Below are 23,044 nucleotides of genomic sequence, written 5' to 3'. Positions count from 1 at the left end.
CTGTTAGAGAAGATGAGCTATTATTTACTGACAGCCCAGTGTATTATTGAACCTAAAGGTCACATTTGATTTTTGGGGTGTTTGTGTAGCAATGAACATGTTGATTCAAGCTTTTATTCTTCTGTTGAAATTAGAGTAAAAATTTTAAATTATTTTTATGGTGCTTGCTATGTTGCATTAACTTTTAAATTAAGGTTTTTTTTTTTTTTTAATTTGGTTTTTAGAATCGGGGACTATCTCTAAATTTACTAAATGGAAAATTGAAAACTTTATGAAGCATAAAAATATTGAGCCTTCTCACCCAGGAGTAACTTCATAGGTTCTGGTCGGCAGTAGTAGTAATAGCTGCCATCAGTGACAGACTCCTTTGTGACGGGTGCTCTGTGCGATAGTGTCTTCTGGGGTCCCAGGTAGTGTTGATTGAATTGGGTAAAACGGCTCCCAAGGGCGCCTGGGGGGCTCAGTCGGTTAAGTGTCTGTCTTTGGCTGAGGTCATGATCTCATGGTTTGTGAGTTCAAGCCCCGCATCAGGCTCCATGCTGACAGTGCAGAGACTGCTTGGGATTCCCTCTCTGTCTCTGTCTCTGTCTCTGTCTCTGTCTCTCTCTCTCTCTCTCTGCCCCTCCCCTGCTCACGTTCTCTCTCTTTCTCTCTCAAAATAAATAAATAAAAACTAAAAAAAACAAAACCAAAAACGGCCCCCAGAACCAGAATAGTATATGCTTGAGCCTAAATTAGTGAACTAAAAATAAAATTGGTTTCTTAGCCATAGGATTTGGTTTATTAAATTGTAGGCCAGGCAACAAGTTCTTAAACCACAGAGTACCATGGCTTTGTTTTTTCTGGCATTAACCAAACAGTGTTATTTATACTGATGGTTCCATTTGTAAACTAGATCATGCCCTGCTTGGCGTTTGAATGCCTGAATAATATGCCTTAATTGTGGGTCAGTGAAGCCAAACTAATTGCTTGTTGGGCTCTTGGATTGCCTTTTTAATTTGCTGTATAATGCAGTCTCCACCAGAAACATACCATGTATTGTCATCTAAGCAAAGCTTATTAAAATCTTACAAATAACGGAATGCCTGATATTTTGTCCATAATCTTGCAAATAAAAAAATTAAATGCATTACAGAGAGTTGTAAGTTACAAATATGCTTTTTTGAGTGCCTTTGTATCTGTTTCGGAAAGTATACATAAAATGCCTGTTCTACGTTTTATATCAGTGTGATTGCTTTCTTTACCACGGATTGTTTCGCTTTGTGCTTTTAATATGTTTTAAATGACAGTAATGGCATGAGCTTCTAAGATGGTCACTTATTTCAGACTGTGCAATTCACCCAATAAGATTGGTATTGGTATTCATCCAGTGACTTTCCGTTTCAGTAAAAAAAAAGACAAGACATATTTGCTGTCATTCTCAGTTCTCCAAACACCAGTCATAGGAGTTCCCTTTATAATTTGTAGGGACAGTTGTTCAGAAGTCGGTAAGATCGTTAGCATTCTCTGATACTTGTTTTCTCTCAGTTTCTCTCAACTAACAAGCAGACCTGCAGAGGACTTTCTTTTGACTCTCTGGTCACTAATTTCGTCCATGTAGCTAATATTTATTGAACAGCTGCTGAATGCCAGGAACTGTTGTAGGTGGAGGGATGCCACAGGTTGGTGGTTGGTTGTTTGTTTTTTTTTTTTCTATTTATGATAAATATTTAGTCCTAGAGAAAAATCTTTGAGGTGAATTGTAAGAGCTTTTTAAAATGATTTTAGAAATGGAGTAATATATTTAAGAAGTGTCTACTTAAGAATTTAATAGATGCCTCTGTCGGGTTTTCAGTAGAAATTAGCCCATTACCTGTTTTTCTTTTCTTTTTGTAGGTTATTTCTTATGAGAGTCATGGATATCCCCTATCTCAACTTGGAAGGACCAGACTGTAAGTGAATTTGTATTTTCTCTTTGCATCTGCACATGTAAGTGTGTGGTCTGGAAGGGATAACAGGAAAAGTACGACTGAAGAAAGAGCTTTATTTACTTAAAAATAGGCAGTGATTTTGTGGTGGATATGAATACTATACTTAACGTAATGGTACCCTTGGGTCTTGATTAACTCATCTCTTGAGTTACATTTTCCAGTTTATGCATGAGTTGAATGTTGAAAAATGTATATCTTCTCTTCATTATTTCGTTTTCACTCAGAACTCTAAATTCATCATTTCCCATGATAAATTTTGAGATGTGTTAGCTGTGTTACTAACCATAAGTTCTCTATTTTCCAGTTACTTGAGTATGTATATTTTTTGGTTGGGTAGGGTTTTTTTTTCATTTTCCTTTTTCATTGAAAACCTTGGAAGTCCAGTCCTTTAGGGAGATGGTTACTGCTGCTTCAGATTAGTTTTCTACTTCATCCTCCTCACCTTCCCACTTTTCTTTTCCATTGCTTTCTTTTTTTTTTTAATTTTTTTTTATTTTTTAACATTTATTTATTTTTGAGAGACAGAGAGACAAAGCGCTAGCAGGGGAGGGGCAGAGACAGAGGGAGACACAGAATCTGAAGCAGGTTCCAGGCTCCGAGGTGTCAGCACAGAGCCCGATGTGGGGCTCGAACTCACGAACTGCAAGATCATGACCTGAGCTGAAGCCGGCCACTTAACCAACTGAGCCCCCCAGGCACCCCTCCATTGCTCTCTTTCTGACCTTGGTTTATGGGCCTCAATCCCTGCCATTGGATATAGATGTGGGAGAACTGTAACTGATGGTAACAGTCCTTGCGGTGATGATCAGAGGACATAGGTGTTGCATTCCATATCAGAATTCTGTTTCGGTGTACTCTTGTCACAAGAATTCTGCCACCTCAGTGCCCTCATTCCTGGTTTGTAGCCACGAGTAGCCAGAGCGGTTCAGTCCTAGGACTACCTCTGCTTAAACTCAGCCCATTGAATGTGGACGGTGCGTTACCTACACATGCAGACAACTAGATTAAAAGGAGAAAGTTAAACACTCAGTGAAATATCTTGAACAGAGTAACCTTTTATTTTTCCCCTTTAAATAATTTTCATGGGAACTTCATGAGTTCCTGTGGTCTGCATAGAATTGTCAGGATTCAAATTGTTGTGGGTTCAATAAAGTATCAGAGCCCGAGTCGAGGGTGAGATGGCAGAGTGCTGCCGTTCCAAAGAATACTTTTAGGAGTTGTTTGGTAATCATGAGTCCTTCACAGCAATTCCTCAAGTTAGCTTGGAGGCAGTTCCTTTAAAGAACCACTGGTATATCATTCACTTTTCAGCTGTCAACCTTTTATCCAAAACTTGTCTCCTAGTGCAACCAAAACGCGATCATGTTCTCCATGTGACATTCCCCAAAGAATGGAAAACCAGCGACCTTTACCAGCTTTTTAGTGCCTTTGGTAAGTAAATCACAAGTACATATGTACTTTTAGGATTTTGCTATGTTTTTGGTCTGTGCAGGTGGCCACAGGTATATGACAGCTTCAGCTCGGACGTGAAAGAGTATTGCCCTGCAAGAGTTTAGTCGCACTCATGGAGTATTTCAGGGTTTGATATATTGCTATTTTTGTGCTAATGTGACCTGAGGAACTTTTAATAGCGCCCCACAATAGAGTGCTATTATTAATCCACGGAAAGCAGGATACTATTACTGTGACTGCCCTTAGTGCTGACCATGGAAAATAAATCTAGGCAGAGGATAAATCATGTTTAAGATTAAATTCAGAGAGAACGTCTGTTTCATAAGGGCAAGTCACGGCTTGACACTGAATAGTCCAAGCACATGAACACAGATGTTTAAGAGGACCGAGATAGGAGTTATGAGGGCGGTAGGGCACCGTTTTATCAGGTCAGGTGACAGGTGGAATCGAACAGTCTTCTGAGGAGGGTTTATAATGACCCTTCTGAAGTCTTCAGCAGTTCGTCTTTAACCAGTGAAATATTTAAGCTGTTCTCTTTTGAAATTTTAGGTAAAGGCAGCACGAAATCTAAATGGCCAATACTAAGACTGTCTGTTAATGTTTATGTACCTTTTCACCGGGCTAATATCCTCTAAAATGTAGCCATTTAAAGAATATCTGAAGAGTTTATTAAAAGATGGTAAAGTGTTTATATTTTAACATTTCGTGTAAAAAGCAGGTACAAAGTAGGATTCCTATATAACTTTTTTTGTTAACACTTTGTATAGAAATCAGACTGAAAGGAAGCTTCATGCTATTACCACTGACTGTTTTGAGTTTTTTTATTTTTCATTTTTTTAGACAGAGAAAGTGTGAGCAGGAGCAGGGAGGGGCAGAGGGAGAGAAAGAATCTTTTTTTTTTTTTTTTTTTTTGAGAGGGCACAAGTGAGCAAGGGGCAGAGAGAGAGAGAGAGAATGCCATGAGGGACAGAGAGACAGAGAGAGAGAGAAAGGGCTCATGTTTCTTGTCCCAAGCAGGGATCGAGCTTACCCGAAACGGGGCTCATGGAGAGAGAGAGGATCTTAAGGAGGCTCCACGCTCAGAGTGGGGGGTCCAACACAGGGCTCGATCCCACGACCCTGGGATCATGACCTGGGTTGAAATCGAGAGTCAGACGCTCACCTGACTGAGCGACCCAGGCGCCCCATCGCTGACTGTGAGATAGGCTTCTTTATGCTTTTCTGTATTTCCTAAAATAAGCATATATGTATTAGATTTTATAAGCAAAACACTTTACAGACTTAACTTTTAGAAACGTAAGCGAAACAAGGTATGTTTCCCAGTCTTTGCAGCCAGTCTCAATGATGTCTGAAATTCTGGTCTTCCTTGTTAATTTAAATACAGATCTGGAAATGCAGTTGAATTAGTGGCTAATTTGTTTTGAGAGCTTTTGATGTTGTTGCCGTTCTTTCTCGAATTGCGAAGTACTTACCCTATTTAGTCAACCTTTAATTGGGTAAATTAAGTAGAAGGCTCAGGGGAGAATTTTGTTTTCTTTTTTTTTTTTAACATTTTTTTTAAAGTGTATTTATGTATTAGAGAGAGAGAGAGAGCACAAGCAGGGGAAGGACAGAGAGAAAGGGAGAGAGAGAATCCCAAGCAGGCTCCACGCTGTCAGTGCAGAGCCCAATGCGGGGCTTGAACCCATCAACCCTGAGATCATGACCTGAGCCAAAATCAAGAGTTGGACACTCAACCAACCGAGCCACCTAGGTGCCCCTCAATTTTTTCTTTTTAAGTTTATTTATTTGGAGAGAGCAAAAAAGCCTGGGTGGGAGAGGGGCAGAGAGAAGGTGAGAGAGAATCCAAGCAGGTTTTGCACTGCCATCTTGGAGCCTGATGTGGGGCTGGAACCCATGAACTGTGACATCATGACCTGAGCCTAAGTCAGACGCTTAACTTGACTGAGCCATCCAAGCGCCCCTGTTTTCGTTTTACTTAAAAAACAAATGAGTTGTGTGATACTGGGCAGATAATCTCTCTGTGTGTCTGTGTCCTAACCGGAGATGCTGATGATGCCACTTACTGTATTCAGCATTTCACGAGGACTAAATGAGCTAATTCGTGGAAGGCATTTAGCATAGTTTGTGGCCTACAGCGACTAAATAAATGTTGACAATTATTATTTATCTAAAACACACACAGTAGAGAAGGGACTTTAGTCATTGAGGAAGTCATTATGGTACCTTGCTGTGCAACAGGAAGTGAGTTTTTGTCCTATGACAATGAGTTCGCAAGCATTTGTAGCCTTTGAAAATTTCAGCAGGAATTAAAAACATTTTTTTTCACTACTAAATTCTGGTGATGTTTACCCAGTTTTAATAATTCCAGTCTTGCGTGTCTTTTGGAGGAGAGCAGTAGCAGAATAATTAGGCCTCTGCTTCCCCTTCAGTTTTCTCAAGCTTCTGCCCCACCACGCCTGTCCTTCCTTCTCCCCAGCGCCCTCGTGCCTTCTGTCTGTCTGCAGGTGGTTAGCCTTTCTGGAAGGTCTGTCTCTCTTCATGTGAACATCACTTGGTTTCGCTTGACTGCTTTCTGCCCCTCTCGGTTTTTTCTTGCCTCCGTTAGTCTGTCTTGGTTTCCTCTCTCTGACACCTTCTTTTCTTTGGTCCTCGTCTACCTGCTACCTGTTTGCTTTACCTGGCCTTGAGATCAACGTTGAGTTTTTCTCACTTCTTGCTACTTGGATTCCTTTTGTGTTTTGCAGTTGTAATTTTCAAAGCTTATGCATCTCCTGAAATGCTTAATGCAGTAAGTGCCATCGTCATCATCTGATGAGGACAGAGATGCAGAGAGATTATCTGTCCAGTATCACACAAGTCATTTGTTTTTTTTTTAATTAAAATGAAAACAGGGGCGCCTGGGTGGCTCAGGCGGTTAAACGTCCGACTTCAGCTCAGGTCATGATCTCACGGTCTCTGGGTTCGACTCCCACATCGGGCTCTGTGCTGACGGCTCAGAGCCTGGAGCCTGCTTCAGATTCTGTGTCTCCCTGTCTCTCTCTGCCCCTCCCCTGCTCATTCTCTCTCTCCCTCTCTCTAAAATAAATAAATATTAAAAAGGAAAACTAGGGGAAAAATTTTAAAAAATTAACACATTCTGAAATATATCAGACGTGCAAATGAAGTCTGGTAGTGATCTGAAGGGTCACATGTTCCCTTTACTTTTATTTCGCTATTACAGGTAACATTCAGATATCCTGGATTGATGACACATCAGCGTTTGTCTCTCTCAGCCAGCCCGAACAAGTGCAGATCGGTGAGTGCTTGGGGTAGAGGTTTTGTATATGAATGAAAATGCAAGCTGGCCCTCTTTATGCGGTGGCTCCAGTCCTCTGATTCACAAGCACTGCTGCCTGGTTTGTTTAGAGCTGTGTCTACAATAAAGGGGGTGATCAGTCAGTATCACGTGTAGATTGCCTCCTTTCTGTTCCCCTCGCGTTGCACTTTTTTAAAACGAATTGCAGATTGGCTTTGAGAATTAAAAGTGGCAAATTGAGCAGAATGGGGAGCATCAAAAAGTGATACCTGTATCCATTGTTCGTCTCTGTACTTTTTCCATTTATTTATGTTTTTGTCATCTATTCATTTCATTAAACTTGTCTCGAATACTTGTTTTACAAACACACTGGAAGATGTTTTACTTGCTTTCAAAATAGAACGGTATAAGGTGGAACACCACATCTCTTACTGGATCCTAAATAATTTTGCTATTAACCATCTGAAAATGTATTTTCTTAGGATTGAAAGTTATTGATAAAATATGTGTTGTTAAACAGCTGCTTCCTCACATAGATTTCAAGTTTCCCTGGTGCTTAATAATGTAAGCAGTGTGGAATTTTAAAGTGTTATGTCTTTTTTTTTTTATGTTTATTTATTTACTTTGAGAGAGAGAGTGCTTGTGTGAATGGCAGAGGGGCAGAGGGAGAGAGAGAGAGAATCTTAGGCAGGTTCCATGCTCAGCAGCACAGAGCCTGACACGGGGCTCGATCCCACGACCGTGAGATCATGACCTGAGCTGAAATCGAGTCTGACTCTCAACCGCCTGAGCCACCCAAGCTCCCCTAAAGTGATACGTCTAATTAAACTTTTGTTTATTTAGCAAGGTACCACATACTGAAACTATATAATTCTGGTAATGTAACTAAATGAGTAACTATATATGAAAACTTCCACAAGTACGCCCATTCAGATCAGAGTATTTTGGTGTTTCTTCTTAATTATATGACCACTGCAGGAATATAGGTTACATTGCAGTGAAGACCTTAGGCTCTGGAATCACACTGCTGCCCTACCTGTGGTTGTATGACCTTGGGCAAGTTCTTTAACCTTGATAAGCTTCTGCTTATCTCTGTAAAGTGAGGATGACAGTATGAATTTATTGGGGTTATTGTGAAGATTACAGGAGATGATGTACGTGAAGCTTGGCACAGCTTTGAACATGTATGACGATTCCTTGGTAGTGGATTTCAGCGTGAAATGTCCTTCAGGAGCATGTGACACCGAGAATAGTGTTGGATACAGGGTGTGAATGATGTTGCTTGTTAAATGTTTTGGTATTTGCTTATTTCTGTGATTCATTCTCCTGCGATCCTTAGAAAGGCCGTTGAGATGGCCCCCAGAGGGACTGATTATTAGAGAGGCAAAGATAACTTCAGGGAGGGGAAAGGGACTCTGAGATCGAGAGTGTAACAAGACTTTCTTGCGGCTGCAAGGACACAGAACTAGAACTTTTGGCTGGAAGTCTAGCCACACCTCCTTGGCCCAGCATCACCCTTCACCTCCTTCACAGCGCATACTTGTGTGACACTGAAGCCACACGGTTGGGTAGAGGAGATGCAGACCGCCCCGGGGCCTACGCTTGCCCCACCGCTCGTCAGCCGTGTGTCTTTGGGCAGGTTATGTGAACTCTCCGAGCCATGGGCTCCTCATTTGAGAGGTGGATTCGGTGACGGGTACTTTGTGAAGCGAGGTCACGGACATTAGTGGGGGGCCTGGCACTCCACCAGCGGTGCTTGACAAATGCTAGGTGATCATTCACACATCTGCTTGGCCTCCCTTGCTGCGAACAGTAAAAATGAGAGTGTGCGAGCGTGCCGTGAGATGTGTAAAGCACCAGCTGGTGGTATTTGCTTGCACACACGAGCAGACTCCTCGTTTATGTGTGTGCGGTGTCACAGCTTCTTGTGACGTTCCTGTGGTACCATGTTTGACGTCTAGTCATGCTTGCTCCCTTACTTACGATCGCAGTATGCCTCCAACGGTAGCTTTCGAGCTCAGTATTTCATTCAGCGATACCTGAAATCTGGAAACTGCATTTCAGAATCACGTTGCTCCGGAGGCACGTCATTTGATTGGTTTTGTGTGTTGCTTCCCTGAGGGCAGTATTGAGTCCGCCTCATTCCCCACTGACTCCTTCTCCAGTGCCCGGAACGCACCGTGGCATGAGTAGAAACGTGTGTTTGAGTGGGTAACATGGGGAAGAGGCCAAGATGAAATTGTGACCTTTTTACCTTTTTCCTCCTACCTGAAGTAGGTGACTATTGTGTCTCAAGAGATGCAGCTTTACTAGTAAAGTCTCAGTTTCCATTGTAGGCTCTTACACAGAGGACAACACTCAACAGAAATACCTGGCCATTTGCACATGCTGTGCCTATGACCCTAAGTTTCTTTGCCACAAGCCACCTCTTTACCATCCTTTTCCTCCAGAGCTTGGCTGTGTCCCATTTCCTGCCTCATGTCGGCTTAAACATCCATTTCTCTGGATGTCTCCTTCTCTGGGCCCCATTTCTGTGCAGCCTGGCGTCCTTCATGGATATACCTTGTTTGATTATCTTCCCTGGTGAACTGTAAACTCTTTGAGAGCAGGAACCAGACCACTTGCTCACCGTGGTGTTTTTAGTGCTGAGAGTAAATGTTTATTGAGCTGGGTAAATGATAGTCAAAGTATCATGACTTGGAAATGCCTTTTTGCTGGGGCACCTGGGTGGCTCAGTCGGTTAAGCATCTGACTTCAGCTCAGGTCATGATCTCACAGCTCGTGAGTTTGAGCCCCGTGTGGGGCTCTGTGCTGACAGCTCAGAGCCTGGAGCCTGCTTCGGATTCTTTGTCTCCCTCTCTCTCTGCCCCTCCCCTGCTTGTATTCTGTCTCTCTCTCTCAAAAATAAATAAAAAAACATTTAAAAAAATTTTTAAAAATGCCTTTTTGCATGGGATGGATATTTGTAATGTCTCTAGTCTTTTGCCGTGATGTCTAAAATTATGCAGTTTCATTGAAAGTGTAAAAATCTGTTTTTTGTAGTAGTAATTCTGATGATGAGAGAGACCTAGGATAGCTAATGTGCTGCAAATCCTATTAGTGTTAACTTAAACAAATTACTTATTCATTTCAGCGGAAACAGAGGGCCTGTTAGATCAATAATGTAACATTGGAAAAATCATTAAATGCCTATTTATATAGCAGCTTGTAATGGCTTCTTTGGCTCTGTTACAAACTAATTTTTGATTTACATTTAAGAAATGGCTTCTAAACTGACACCTGTCTTTTTCTTTTGATAATACTAAGTCTAACCAAGATTAAAAAAAAAACAAAACAAAACATTTTCAATATCTTGAATATGAAAGTTCTCTTTTTCTAGGGAACGTTGTTATACTAATAATTAAAATCTTTCTACTGAGTGCCATTTTGTTTGATTCCTGATTGTTTTGTTTGTTTGCAAAACATCAAGGTGAGGGTCTTTGTGGCTTTGGGGTGTTCAGGTGGTGATAGCCCATTCAAGCCATACATTGAGCATTGTTCCCCGGTAGCTCTTGAGGTAAGGTAGTTCGTGACCATGGAGAATGTCACTTAATGTCACTGTTGGGGAATTTTCCTCAAAGAACTGGAGTGAGAAATCACCTTTCATTGTAACTTCTGAATTGCTCATTCATATTTAAGATTCTTATATTCCTGGGGCACCTGGGTGGCTCAGTTGGTTAAACATCCAGCTCTGGGTTTCAGCTCAGGTTATGATCTCATGGTTCATGGGATTGAGCCCCGCCTCAGGCTCCGTGCTGATAGCTTGGAGCCTGCTTGGGATTCTCTCTCCCTCTCTCTCTCTGCCCCTCTCCTGTGTTCTCTCGCTCAAAATAAATAAATAAAAATAAACTTGCAAAAAAACCCAAGATTTTTATATACCTAATGTAGTTTTGTTAGGGAGGGGCCCAGCAATATTTCAAAAGTTCAGAGAACCTTCTAGTCATACCCTCAATGTTTAGACATTGAGTATTTTTGTCTTGAGTGTCCTAAATTCATCATACATTTTCATAGTAATAGCTTGAGAAAAAAAAACCTTTTCACTTATGTTGAAAGCTGGAAATTGTAGCATACTGCCAGAAATATTTAAAAAGCAGAAATTGATAAAGGCACTTTAGAAGAGGTAGAAATCTGACAATTATTTTGTAAAGCCAGCAGGTAGTTGTATAAATTTCTGATATGCTGCCTTAGGAGCTCGTTCAGGACAGTTTGTTGGGATGGAGGGAGAAACTTGCTTCACTTCGCTCTAGAGTATGAGCATGTTTATATTAAATTGTACTTTTAAATGCACAGCTTTTATTTGCGAAGAACAGGCAAATCTTTGAGTTGTGGATATGACCCGAGGCGATTAGTCAGCATTGTTTTGCTAAAGAGTGCTTATAACTTTAAAATTTACCTGTGCTTTTTGTTTTCCTTTTAATGCCTGCAGAGTCTGTAGTGATAATGCCTTGCTTCATACGTGATATTAGTGATGTGTGTTCTTACTTTTCCTTGATCATGCTTGGTGGGGGTTACTAATTTCGACAGTCTTTTCAAAGAACCAGCTTTTGTTTTAATTCATTTTCTGTATTGTTTATTATTGCCTGTTTACTGGGTTTCTGCCCTTTTTTTTCTTCCCTTTTTCCTTCCTTTTATTTGCTTAGGGTTTACTTTGCCCTTCTTTTTCCCACTTCCTGAAGTAGAGCCCTATGTAATTGATTTTTATTTTATTTTATTTTATTCATTTTATTTTATTTATGTTATGCTATATTTTATTTTTGGGGGGGGGGTACAAAAAGGTGATTTTATTAAAGCACAGGGACAGGACCCATGGGCAGAAAGAGCTGCCTTCTGTGATTGATTTTTAAACGTTCTTCTACACTTGTAGAAGTGTGGCTTCCTGAAGGTCGCCCCTGGGTCCATATAGCTCAGTGGTCAGCCAGGGAGTGGTCATGTGTGTGCTTAAACACCTTGAGCCGGTGAGGCTTCTACCTTTTGCCAGCTGGGTTGGGGAAGACATGCGACGTGTAAGCAGTTTGCACGTCTGCCCCGTTTCTTACTCTCAGCTGTACCTTCTTACTTTCTGTGTGGGTGTGCAAGCCCTCACGGCCAGCTAGCGCTGTGGATGTAGCCGAAACTCTTTCCTAGCCATTGACTTTGACCTTTTTTGTTTCCAATATAAACATTGCAAGCCACAAATGATTCTCTAAGCACTGCTTTAGGTGCCTCCCACAAATTACGTGTTGTAATCCCATTATTATTAAATTAGATGCGTTTTCTAATTTCTCCTTTGACCCTGGATTATTTAGAAGCATATTGCTTCATTTCCAAGTGTTTAGAAATTTTCCTTGAACTCTTGACACTAATTCCTAATTTAATTCTGTTGTGATTAGAGGTTTCGCTATGATTTCAGTCTTCTAAAGTTTACCGAAACTTGCTTTATGGCCTAACGTAAGGTCTACCTTGCTGAACATACTGTGTGCCCCGGAAAAGAATGTGAGTTCTGCGGTATATGGTTTGGTGTATAAAGGTTACTGGTGCTTAGATATTCAGTGTCTTTACCAGTGTTTTATTTAATGTATTAATTTTTGAGAGAGGGTGTTAATAAAATCTCCTGTGATTATGGAATTGTCTATTTCCTTTTAATCGTGTTAGCTTTAAGACTGTGTTATTAGGTGCATACACATTTTTTTAAGTGTTATTTATTTTTGAGAGAGAGAGAGAGAGAGAGAGAGCAAGTGAGGGAGGGGCGGAGAGGGAGTGGGGGGCACAGAATCTGAAGCAGGCTCCAGGCTCTGAGCTGTCAGCACAGAGCCCAAAGGCGCCCCCCAGGTGCCTCAGTGCTTTTGTCATTTTAAAATTTGTTCTTTGTTCCCTCTACTTTTGTTCCTTTGTTTCTCCCTCTTCTGTCCTCTTTTGGGTTATTTGAAGTTTTTAAAGAATACCATTTTAATTTCTCTCTTGCCTTTCTAATGCCCACTTCTTTACATTATTTTTTAGTGGTTGCTTTAGATATTTTAACATCTGTTCATAACTTTTCAGTGTAATTAGAGTTCATATTATACCACTTCACACATGATGTAGAAAGCTTACATTCCATACAGGTTCATTTATTGCAGTCCCCATTGGTTTTCAAGCCATATTTGGTGTATGTATAATATTTGCATGCATTATAAATTCTACAAAGTCGTGTTATAATTTTGCTTTAAACAGTCATATGTATTTTAAGATATTAAAAGTGTGGATTCTTTTCTCTTTACCCAGATACTTACCAATTCAGATGTCTTCATTCATTCCTGAAGATCCAAGTTTCTTTAGAGTATCATGTCGCTTTAGTGTAAGGAACTTCCATCAGTATTTCTTAAAATGCTGCTGTTGTGGCAGCTGATCCTCTTAGTTTTCCTTTATATGAAAATATCTGTATTTTGTCTTCATCCATGTAGGTTATTTTAGCTGGGTATGGAATTCTGGGTTTCTCTTTTAGCATTTTATTTTATTTTTTTTAATTATTTATTTATTTTTTTAACATTCATTTATTTTTGAGACAGAGAGAGACAGAGCATCAACGGGGAAGGGGCAGAGAGAGAGGGAGACACAGAATCGGAAGCAGGCTCCAGGCTCTGAGCCATCAGCCCAGAGCCTGATGCGGGGCTCGAGCTCACGGACTGCGAGATCGTGACCTGAGCCGAAGTCGGACGCTCAACCGACTGAGCCACCCAGGCGCCCCTCTTTTAGCATTTTAAAGATATTGTTCCACTGTCTCCTGGTCTCCAATGGTTTCTGAGGAGAAGTGTACAATAATTGCATCACTGTTGCCATATAGAAATAGATATTCAAGATTATCTCTTTATCCTTGGTTTCAGCAGTTTGACTATGATGTATTTAGGAATGGCTTTGTTTGTAATTATCCCATTGGGTGTTGACTGAGCTGCTTGAATCTATAAATGTATGTCTTTCACCAGATTTAAGAAGTTTTTAGACATTATTCACATATTTTTTTCCTGTTCTGTATTCTCTTGTATCTCCTCCTGGGGGCTCCAATTACCTATATGTTAGAGGCTTTTTGATGTTGTTCCAGTAGTTCATTTTTTTTCCTACCTTTCTTTTCTCTTCTTGTTGGGTATTTCTGTTGATCTACAAGCTCACTGGCTTTTCCTTCAGTTCTCATTTTTCTACTGTTAAGCCCATCCAGTGAATTTTACTTCGTGTATTATATTTTTCTGTTCTGTTATTTCCATTCAGTTTATTTTTATCTTTCCTTTTTCTCTGTTGAGGTTTCCTGTCTTCATTTATTTTGAGCCTCTGTTCCTTTACCTCACTGAACATAATTAGAATAGCTTATTTAAAGTCTTTGTCTAATAATTCTAGCATCTGCATCACTTATGTGTTGGTACCTGTTGATCACGGTTCCCTTGAGATGGGTCATGTATTCTTGGCTCTTCACATGCTAAGTAATTTGGGATTGTTTTCCTGGACATTGTGAATATTCTTTTCTGGAGACCCTGCATTCACTTAGATCCCTCAGAAGAGTGTTGATATTTTGTTTTAGTTCTAGCAAGCATTTAGTTTAATTAAACTCTGACTACAAACTCATGTCTATGGCAGGTCTGTGGCTCAGATCTCAGCTCAGACTGTTTTCAGTCTGCCACATGCAAGGTTAAGTAAGGGTTGGAGTACCTGGCTCAGTTGGTAGAGCATACAGCTCTTGTTCTCAGGGGCATAAGTTCTAACCCCATGTTGGGTGTAGGGATTACTTAAAAATAAAATCTTAAAAAGGTTAAGTAAGCATCATGCAGACACATGGGCTGAGGCTATACACCAAATTTGGAGTTCCCACTTTCTGGTTTCTTCTGTTCTGGGATTCCTTTGTCACTGGTTGCCTCATGCTTCTGGTTCCTCTTACCAGGAAGACATAGGATTCTTCTTTCAGAGTTTTAGTTGCCCTATACCCCTTTAGCTGCAATTTCCCTTGAGGGCATAGTCTTTCTCTCTCTCTCTCTCTGTCTCTGTCTCTCTCTCACACATACACACACACACACACACACACACAAACCCCCAGGAAATTCACTTTGTGCCAGCTGGCTTCCTCCAATTTTTGACTCCTTTGCAAAATCTACCTGTTTCTGTTTATATTCCAGAGCCCTCAGATACTTGGGGTTGTTTTTGTTTTTTCACTTTTTCTCAGATCAGCAGAAAAGTTGATTTGTCAGAAGTGTATTTCTCCAGTACTGGAGGCAGAATACCTTTATTTGTGCTTTTAAATTGTGTAGTATATGATTTCGATGGAACACTTCCTGCCGTATTATTATGTCGTGCTTAACTACCTCTTTCTGTTTGTTAAATAACATTTATTAAAAAAATTTTTTTTAATGTTTTATTTATTTTTAAGAGAGAGAGACACAGAGCTTGAGTGGGGATGGGGCAGAGAAAGAGGGAGACACAGAATCTGAAGCACGCTCCAGGCTCTGAGCTGTCAGCACAGAGCCCGACACGGGGCTCGAACTCACGAACTGTGAGATCATGACATGAGCCGAAGCTGGATACTCAACTGAAACACCCAGGCGCTCCATATTAAATAACATTTTAAAATCTCATGTTAATGTATTTAAAAACAAAAAACAAAAAACAACAAACAACCTGGGACTTAGCTCCTTTAACCAATTAAAAGTGACTTAAATTCAGTTCCTTTTGGGTAGGCATGTATGCCAATAGACAAAATTAAAGGATTTGATATCTTTGCTTCTTTCTATTTTTGCCTTTTTCATAGTTGGCTAGTGCGTTATTGTGTATTTACTCTTGTCAAAGAGGAAATGTGCAGAACATTCAAGAAAGAACCAAAAAAAAGAGAATGTTTTTCCTTTCATGTTAATTTTCCTAATCTTAAACTCTGTGTAGTGTTACTTTACAACAGTTATCTTGAATTATAAATATAGCAATAGATAAATGAGTTCAGCTGTGACATGACTTTCTAATGGTTCTATTAAATAAGCTCGTTTTAGAGGGAGGCCCTAATAAATTACTGTGTGTTTAAATGATACATGAGTTTCATGCCATAAGTACCGCATCCGAGAAACAATGCATTTGTTTTTATACAGGCGAAGTTTTTGTAGTAGTGGCGTATTGGTAAAGGAAAATCATTATTAGTGAGATAGTGTGAATGTCTTGTTTTGTGTATATATATCTTCTGTTGAAAACTTCTTAAAGCAATTGATGTTTTTTTTTTTTTAACTCCTCTAAATCACTTAATCTGCAGAAAGTACTGTGGAAATTTTTAATAATATTTATTAAGAGCCTTGTTTTCCTAATTCTCCCATGTGTTTAATCTTGAGAATTAGTAGTGTTGCACATCTGTCCTATGAGATCTGTATCAGGCAGATTTATTTAAGAGAGTAGCGATAACTTGAAATCTCCCTAATTAGTATTCTTTAGGGCATTAGCTGGTATGAGAATAGGGCAGAAAGCTTCCTGACTGCCAGATAAGGCTTCCCAAGTTCTTAACATAATTACCCGCTTTAAAGCAGCAATAAGAAAATGAGTTCTGTGGCAGTGAGAATGTAACCAGGAGAAAGAAATGCAGTGTTAGAGCTCTAGAGGCTGAATCTTCATGTGCTGTTAAATTGTTTCTGGTCCATAGCAAAGCATGGGATTTGATTTTTGTGTTCTCGAGCCCATGTTGTCTGGATCTAAGAATGTTGGCTTTCTGTTACACTATCAGAGTATTTAGTGGATCTGTCATATTTAATTGTAGTATCACTTGTAACAAACTGATTTTGTTGTGCTCTCTTGCCCCCAGTTTTAGAAGTAAATCAAATTCATTGTTGGAAATGTGAAAAATACTTGAAAATATGAAGAAGAAAATTCGACCATGGTCTCACAACCTAGTCATAAATACCAGTATTATTTTGATTAGTATTTCTTTTTAGTTATTGTATTTTGTAGAGATGAGTATTTTCATGACTTTTAAAAATCAATTGGGATCGGACTTCAGATGCATTTTTGAGTCTGCTTTTTTAGTTAATATTAGGTCATGAGCGTTTCTCGTGCTGTCACACGGTTTTCTGGGAGTGTTTTCTTTATCGGATGCATTGCATTTCATGTAACTTATTTAACTATGTCCCTTTTGGATGACAGGTGTTTACTATTTTAAATTCTTTAATTTAAAGAGTGTCTTTATTAATGCCTTAGTCTGTCTTTCATTTCAAAACATTTTTTTCAAGTTTATTTATTTTGAAAGAGAGAGAACAAGCTGGGGGTAGGCAGAGAGAAGGAGGGACAGATCCCCAAGCAGGCTCCGTGCCATCAGCACAGGGCCTGATGGGGCTCAGACTCACAATTTTATTTTATTTTATTTTTTTTAATTTTTTTTTTTTCAACGTTTTTTATTTATTTTGGGACAGAGAGAGACAGAGCATGAACGGGGGAGGGGCAGAGAGAGAGGGAGACACAGAATCGGAAACAGGCTCCAGGCTCCGAGCCATCAGCCCAGAGCCTGACGCGGGGCTCAAACTCACGGACCGCGAGATCGTGACCTGGCTGAAGTCGGACGCTTAACCGACTGCGCCACCCAGGCGCCCCTTTATTTTTAAAATAAGTTCTGGAGAAGCAAAAATCATTAGATTCAAATGAAAACGAAAAAAAAATCTAAAAACAGCTCATTTTTTTCTTAGTAAACAGTGATGATTTATTGTTATTAATAGTAACATTTTAAACTACCAGAGAACTCAAAAAATTGTCCAGTGTCCCTCTCTTTATTAACAAAGATAATTGCAGTAATATTTGGGATTTACCTTTCACTTGTGTATATGGTATTTAAGTGTATATTTCATCTAAAGTAATGTATGCTTTGTGTATTGTTTCACAGTTTGTTCTTTTAACAGTTTTCTTTGTTGGACATTTAATTTAAGCAATTCTAGGCCTCTTGACTCCTATTCCAAAATAAGCTTTTATTTATTCTTCTGATTGAGCTTTAGAATGGTTTTGTTAGGGTCAGTCAGACAGCCCATTGGTATTTTTCGCTGACATCTTAACCAATTAATTATATTGACATCTTTATTTGGACATACTGAATCTGTATGACTAGGGATATGATGTGTCCCTTTATACACTCAGATAATTCTGTGTATCCTTGAATGGAGTTGTATGTTTCATTGTTATTTTTATCGTACATACTATTTAAGGTTATGCAGAATACTAAATCGTGCCTGATTTAGTGCCGTGTTGCTCTTAGTACATTTTTGGAATGTTGGTGGTAGTAGGACGTTTAAAGCTGTGAGGCCGATCTGTCTGATTGCTTTCAGGCCCCTGATAGACAGACTTTGAGGACTCAGTGTGAACGTTGTGTCTGAGTGTTGTTCCTGAGGCTTCCAGTGCCAGTAGGTGTTGTGTTTTTGTCATCAGAAATAGCAAACTGCTGATGAAGTAGGTTAGCTGTGTCCGTCTTTACGCGTTTACGTTGTTCTCTCATCCGTGATTCCACATTTTACAACCTGATTATTTTTAAAAATGAAATAAATCTGGTTTTAGCAAATCTGAAATGGTATACGTGAAATAATTTGGGGGCACATCAATGGCTAATTCAAAATACTGTTTTGTTACTAAAAATGTCACCAGCGAGTCACTTGGGGTGATGGAATTACAGGTAGTTTTACTTTATTGTGTGTTGTGGTTTTTCTTTTTTTTTTCATTTTCTGACTTTTCTAGAGTGAACAGGTTTTACCTATGTGTTAAAATATTTAAATTTAAGACTGAAACATTACTTGCCTTTATATACGTGCAGGAGCACAGCAAAGGGAAACATTTTGCTTTTGAAACAGACGGCTGGCAGAATAGTTCCTTCCTACGGTTTGACTGTAGTTATTTTATGTGTCTGTTTTCTAATCCTGAAATTTATGGAATTAGTTTCTCTGAATTTTCCTCCTTCAATTTCTTGGCTTAAATCTGCTATTCTGAAAGGATGAATATGAAATATTTTGATACATGATATTTGTTGATAATATTTTCACTGTTGAGTATTTTTACAACCTGTCTTTTCTTGTTTGTCCTGGAAAGAAGCCCAAATATCACTTTAGTAGCAGGCTAAACGTCACTTCATTATGTTTCGCAAAAATGCCAGAAAATGCTAGACAACTGAAGTGTTAAGTAACTTATAATTGATGGTGGTGATGGCCCCTAACACTTCAGACCATGGCTTTGCCTTAACTTCCACACCCCACTTCAATATATCTAGGTATTAGTGTTTTTCAAGTTGTATGATTATAAGAAGCAAACATTGCTTAAAATAACTGTTTAGTAACAAGGCTTTATGTTAACACTGTCCAGTTAGAAGGAATGGCCTTTGTCCTTTCTACATGTTAATTGGAGAAATGTGGGGTACTGTTTTTTTTTTTAAGTTTATGTATTTATTTTTGAGAGAGAGGGAGGGGGAGAGAGAGGGACAGTGTGAGTGGGGGAGGGGCAGAGAGACAGGGAGAGAATTCCAAGCAGCTTCTGTGCTGTCAGCCGTGAGCCAACTAGGGGCTCAATCCCAGGAACCACAAGATCATGACCTGAGCTGAAATCAAGAGTTGGGATGCTTAACCCACTGAGCTAGCCAGGTGCCCCTTGGTTTGTTTTCTAATTGCATCAAAGGCAGGGAGCAACCTGCTGTAGTATTAGGAAAATGGAGCCTAGAAAAGGCAACACATTAAAATAAAACTTTAAAACTTGAGTTTTTTCCCCCACATGCATCCTTTATTACCATGTAGTTAACAAGAGAAGGGAAATAAGTTATGACAGCATATTATGTAGCAAAAAGAAAATATGAGCCACTTACAGGACATCTGCTGATTTTGGTAATTGTTTATTTTTAATGATTTAAAATAATTAATAATTTAAAATCATTAAAAATTTAATAATTTTTAATAATTGTTTAGTGTTATTTATAGTAACAACGTAGTGTTATGAAGGTATGTTGCACAGTTTTTAATAACATGGTTTTCTTCTGAAATCTGCAGTGTTCATCTTTGCATAAATATTTGCCGGTCTACTCTTGAGGAACGGAGGGACTAAATTTAGATGGGAATAGATATGAAATAATAGTCTCTGCACTCAAGGAATTCATGGCCTAATGATGCAGATGGGTATCTAGGCAGCTAGCGCGTCCACACGCGCTCAGTGCCGTGATGAGGGAGAACCCGCCCCGCCTGGCGTGGAGTTGCAGACGGGGTGGGGGAAAACAGGGAAGGCTTCCTGGAGCAGGTGACGCCTTTGCTCACCCTGGCAGGTAAGCTGGTACAGGAAGGCTCAGAAAGCTTCGCTGGAGAGCACGACCGGCACATCCTTTGGCGGGACTGGAGCAGAGGGTCCATGTGGTGGATTGGCTGGAGGGGAAGTTGGAAGGTAGAAACACAGAAGTTTGTGTGTTTGAATTTTACCCTTTGTATGAATCTTGCTGTAAGGTTGGTTCGGTGTTTTGCTTTGTTTTGTTTTAATTCAATCACGTTTTAAAAATAAAATACTACGTCTGACTAGTTTTCTTTTAGAAGCCGGGGCTTTTGAGAGAATTTCCAGGTGTTGAGTGCCAAGTTTGTCGACCAAACAGGGAGCCGCCTTTGGAAAGCCTCATTGTTGTCGGAGTTGGCTCCCCCGTCCCCACGGCACTCCTCCATATGTGTATGGTGGCGTTGTGGTACCGAGTCAGAAATAGACGGACATATTCGAGCAAGTTCTATTTATTTTTAAAAGTCTAGAAGCGTGGTTTTTGCATTTACTCTAGTTCATAGCCCTCTCTGAGAGACTGAGGCCAAATTGAATTTATCTGGGAAGCTGCCACCTCTATAAATGCTGCACAGAGTAATAAATGGGCCATTGGCTTCCAAGAATTGGTGACAGTGTACTTCAGTTCCCAATTTAGAGTTCATGAAAATTATCCCTTGACAAACAAGAGTATAAAAAAAAGAAATTCCACTTGATGGATCCATCTTTTGATAAACTGTTAAATGTTGTTTGTTGTTTACAGAAGCATTTCTGGGGCGAGTCAGGGTGGGGAGGAAATGACCAAATGAAGGAATGCCGGTGGCAGGTGTTTTGTGTTCAGGGCAGGGGAGGTGTCTGAGCCAAATCTTGTCGCTCTCGCTTTGTCTCAGTAGACTAGGGTGGGAACCAGCTGTGGTTGTTCATTTACATCCTTGGAATCTGGGAAGGTGCTGGGCGCTGAGCTGGGGAGGCTTTGAGGAGAGGCCTGGGTGTGGTCCTTGAGAGGGCTGCCTCTGGGTTAGCGGAGAAGAGGGAGGCGTGTGCAAGCACAAGAGGGCCGAATGAAAGTGGATGTTGGCGACAACGTTTATCAGATGCTGCTTCACACTCTCTCTGTGGGTTGTGAAATCATTTTAGTGAGCATGATCAGCTTTTTAAAAAAAAATGTTTAGGGGCGCCTGGGTGGCTCAGTCAGTTGAGCGTCCGACTTCGGCTCAGGTCATGATCTCGCAGTACGTGAGTTCGAGCCCCGTGTCGGGCTCTGTGCTGACAGCTCGGAGCCTGGAGCCTGTTTCAGATTCTGTGTCTCCTTGTCTCTCTGAACCTTCCCCATTCATGCTCTCTCTCTCTGTCTCAAAAATCAATAAAGGTTAAAAAAATTTTTTTTAAAAAAAGTTTATTTGTTTAGAGAGATCGAACGTGTGCATGTGTGTGCGCGCAAGTCAGGGAGGGGCAGAGAGAGAAGAGAGAGAGAATACCGACAGGCTCCATGCTTTCATCACAGAGCCTGGACTCAGGGCTCAATCTCCTGAACCGTGAGATCACAACCTGAGCCGAAATCAAGAGTTGGTTGCTCAACCGACTGAGCCACCCTGGCACCCGTGAGCAGCATTTTTATAAAAGGAAGGATTTAGGAAATTTCAGAGTGAGTCCCATATAATAAAGGTAGGCTTGCTTTTTTTTTTAATTGTTAGTTTTTTAAAATTTACATCCAAATTAGTTAGCCTACAGTGCAACAGTGATTTCAGGAGTAGATTTCCCTAATGCCCCCTACCCATTTAGCCCATCCCCTCTCTCACAACCCCTCCCATAACCCTCAGTTTGTTCTCCATTGTTATGAGTCTCTTCTGTTTTGTCCCCCTCCCTGTTTTTATATTATTTTTGCTTCCCTTCCCTTATGTTCATCTGTTTTGTCTCTTAAAGTCCCCTATGAGTGAAGTCATATGGTTTTTGTCTTTCTCTAACTGACTAATTTCACTTAGCATAATATCCTCCAGGTCCATCCACGTAGTTGCAAATGGCAAGATTTCATTCTTTTTGATTGCCAAGTAATACTCCGTTGTGTATATATACCACATCTTCTTTATCCATTCATCCATCGATGGACATTTTGGCTCTTTCCATACTTTGGCTATTGTGGATAGTGCTGCTGTAAACATAGTGTGCATATGTCCCTTCGAAACAGCACACCTGTATCCCGTGGATAAATGCCTAGTGCAATTGCTGGGTTGTAGGGTAGTTCTATGTTTAGTTTTTTGAGGAAGCTCCATACTGTTTTCCAGAGTGGCTGCACCAGCTTGCATTCCCAAGGCTCACTTTTTTTCATGTAACCTTTTTAGGTATAAATCTGTACATGCAGATATATGTGTATGTGTACCAGGTTGTAATAAAACAATATCATTGCAGGTTTGGTCCCCAAGGTTTGAGCTCGCATGCTTTAGGAGACTGCCATGCATGCAGAGCACGATAGCTGGTGTTAGTATTGGGGGAGGAAGTGAGGGTAACGGACAAAGATCTTGATCCTCGGGTGCTTCCTGTCTCTAGACCAGTCTGGCGCCAGAGGTTCGTGTGGACAGCACCTAGGAGGCACGTTCATTCCTTTCCGTCGCATCTCCAAGGGCCAGGAGGAGACCTTAATGCTTGTCACCAGGAAAGGGAGATTACGGTTAAACATCTGACCCTGTTCCGTCCCCCTTGTTTGGGCCTCCCTGTGGAAGGAGGACGGATGTCATTATCTGATTATCTCACAGCCAAGGGCCTTTTTGGCCGGGAGGTAGGGGTGTTGCATTGAAGAAGGCAGGCCTGGAAGCCAGCTGTTGGGGTCTCTTGTGGCAGCACAGACTAGGAAGCAGTGGGGAGTGTAGAGGCTCCTTGCAGCCGTCCGGTCTCTTCATGGATGGGGTCTCCTGGGCTGGTTCTTTTTGGCGGTGGTAGCAGCTGTGTAGTAGGAGGCCCCGTTTACCTCAGGCCCAAGATCCATCTCCGACGCCACCTCCTGAGGAGTCCTCGACTTTGGGGGACACAGAAGCGAGGCTGAGTCACATCTTCCATCTTTCTCTCGACTTGTGAGGACCCC

At 40.5% G+C, this 23,044-nt stretch overlaps 1 protein-coding gene across 3 annotated transcripts in view; it reads left to right on the top strand.

The window, feature by feature from the left end:
* The window catches only part of PARN (poly(A)-specific ribonuclease), a 168,150-nt gene that overhangs the window by 59,664 nt on the left and 85,442 nt on the right, over window positions 1–23,044 (top strand). For all 3 annotated transcript variants that reach the window (XM_019468640.2, XM_019468638.2, XM_019468639.2), the window contains 3 exons: window positions 1,876–1,931; window positions 3,315–3,401; window positions 6,646–6,720. In XM_019468640.2, the coding sequence (XP_019324185.2) occupies window positions 1,876–1,931; window positions 3,315–3,401; window positions 6,646–6,720 (218 nt within the window). The remainder of the gene's footprint in view (window positions 1–1,875; window positions 1,932–3,314; window positions 3,402–6,645; window positions 6,721–23,044) is intronic.

The sequence above is a fragment of the Panthera pardus genome, unplaced genomic scaffold (genome assembly GCF_024362965.1).
Source record: "Panthera pardus isolate Hobbes unplaced genomic scaffold, ASM2436296v1 HiC_scaffold_5, whole genome shotgun sequence".
Classification (NCBI taxonomy): Eukaryota; Metazoa; Chordata; class Mammalia; order Carnivora; family Felidae; genus Panthera; species Panthera pardus.
The sequence above is the reverse complement of the archived record's forward strand: the minus strand, read 5'-3'. Positions and strand labels throughout refer to the sequence as shown.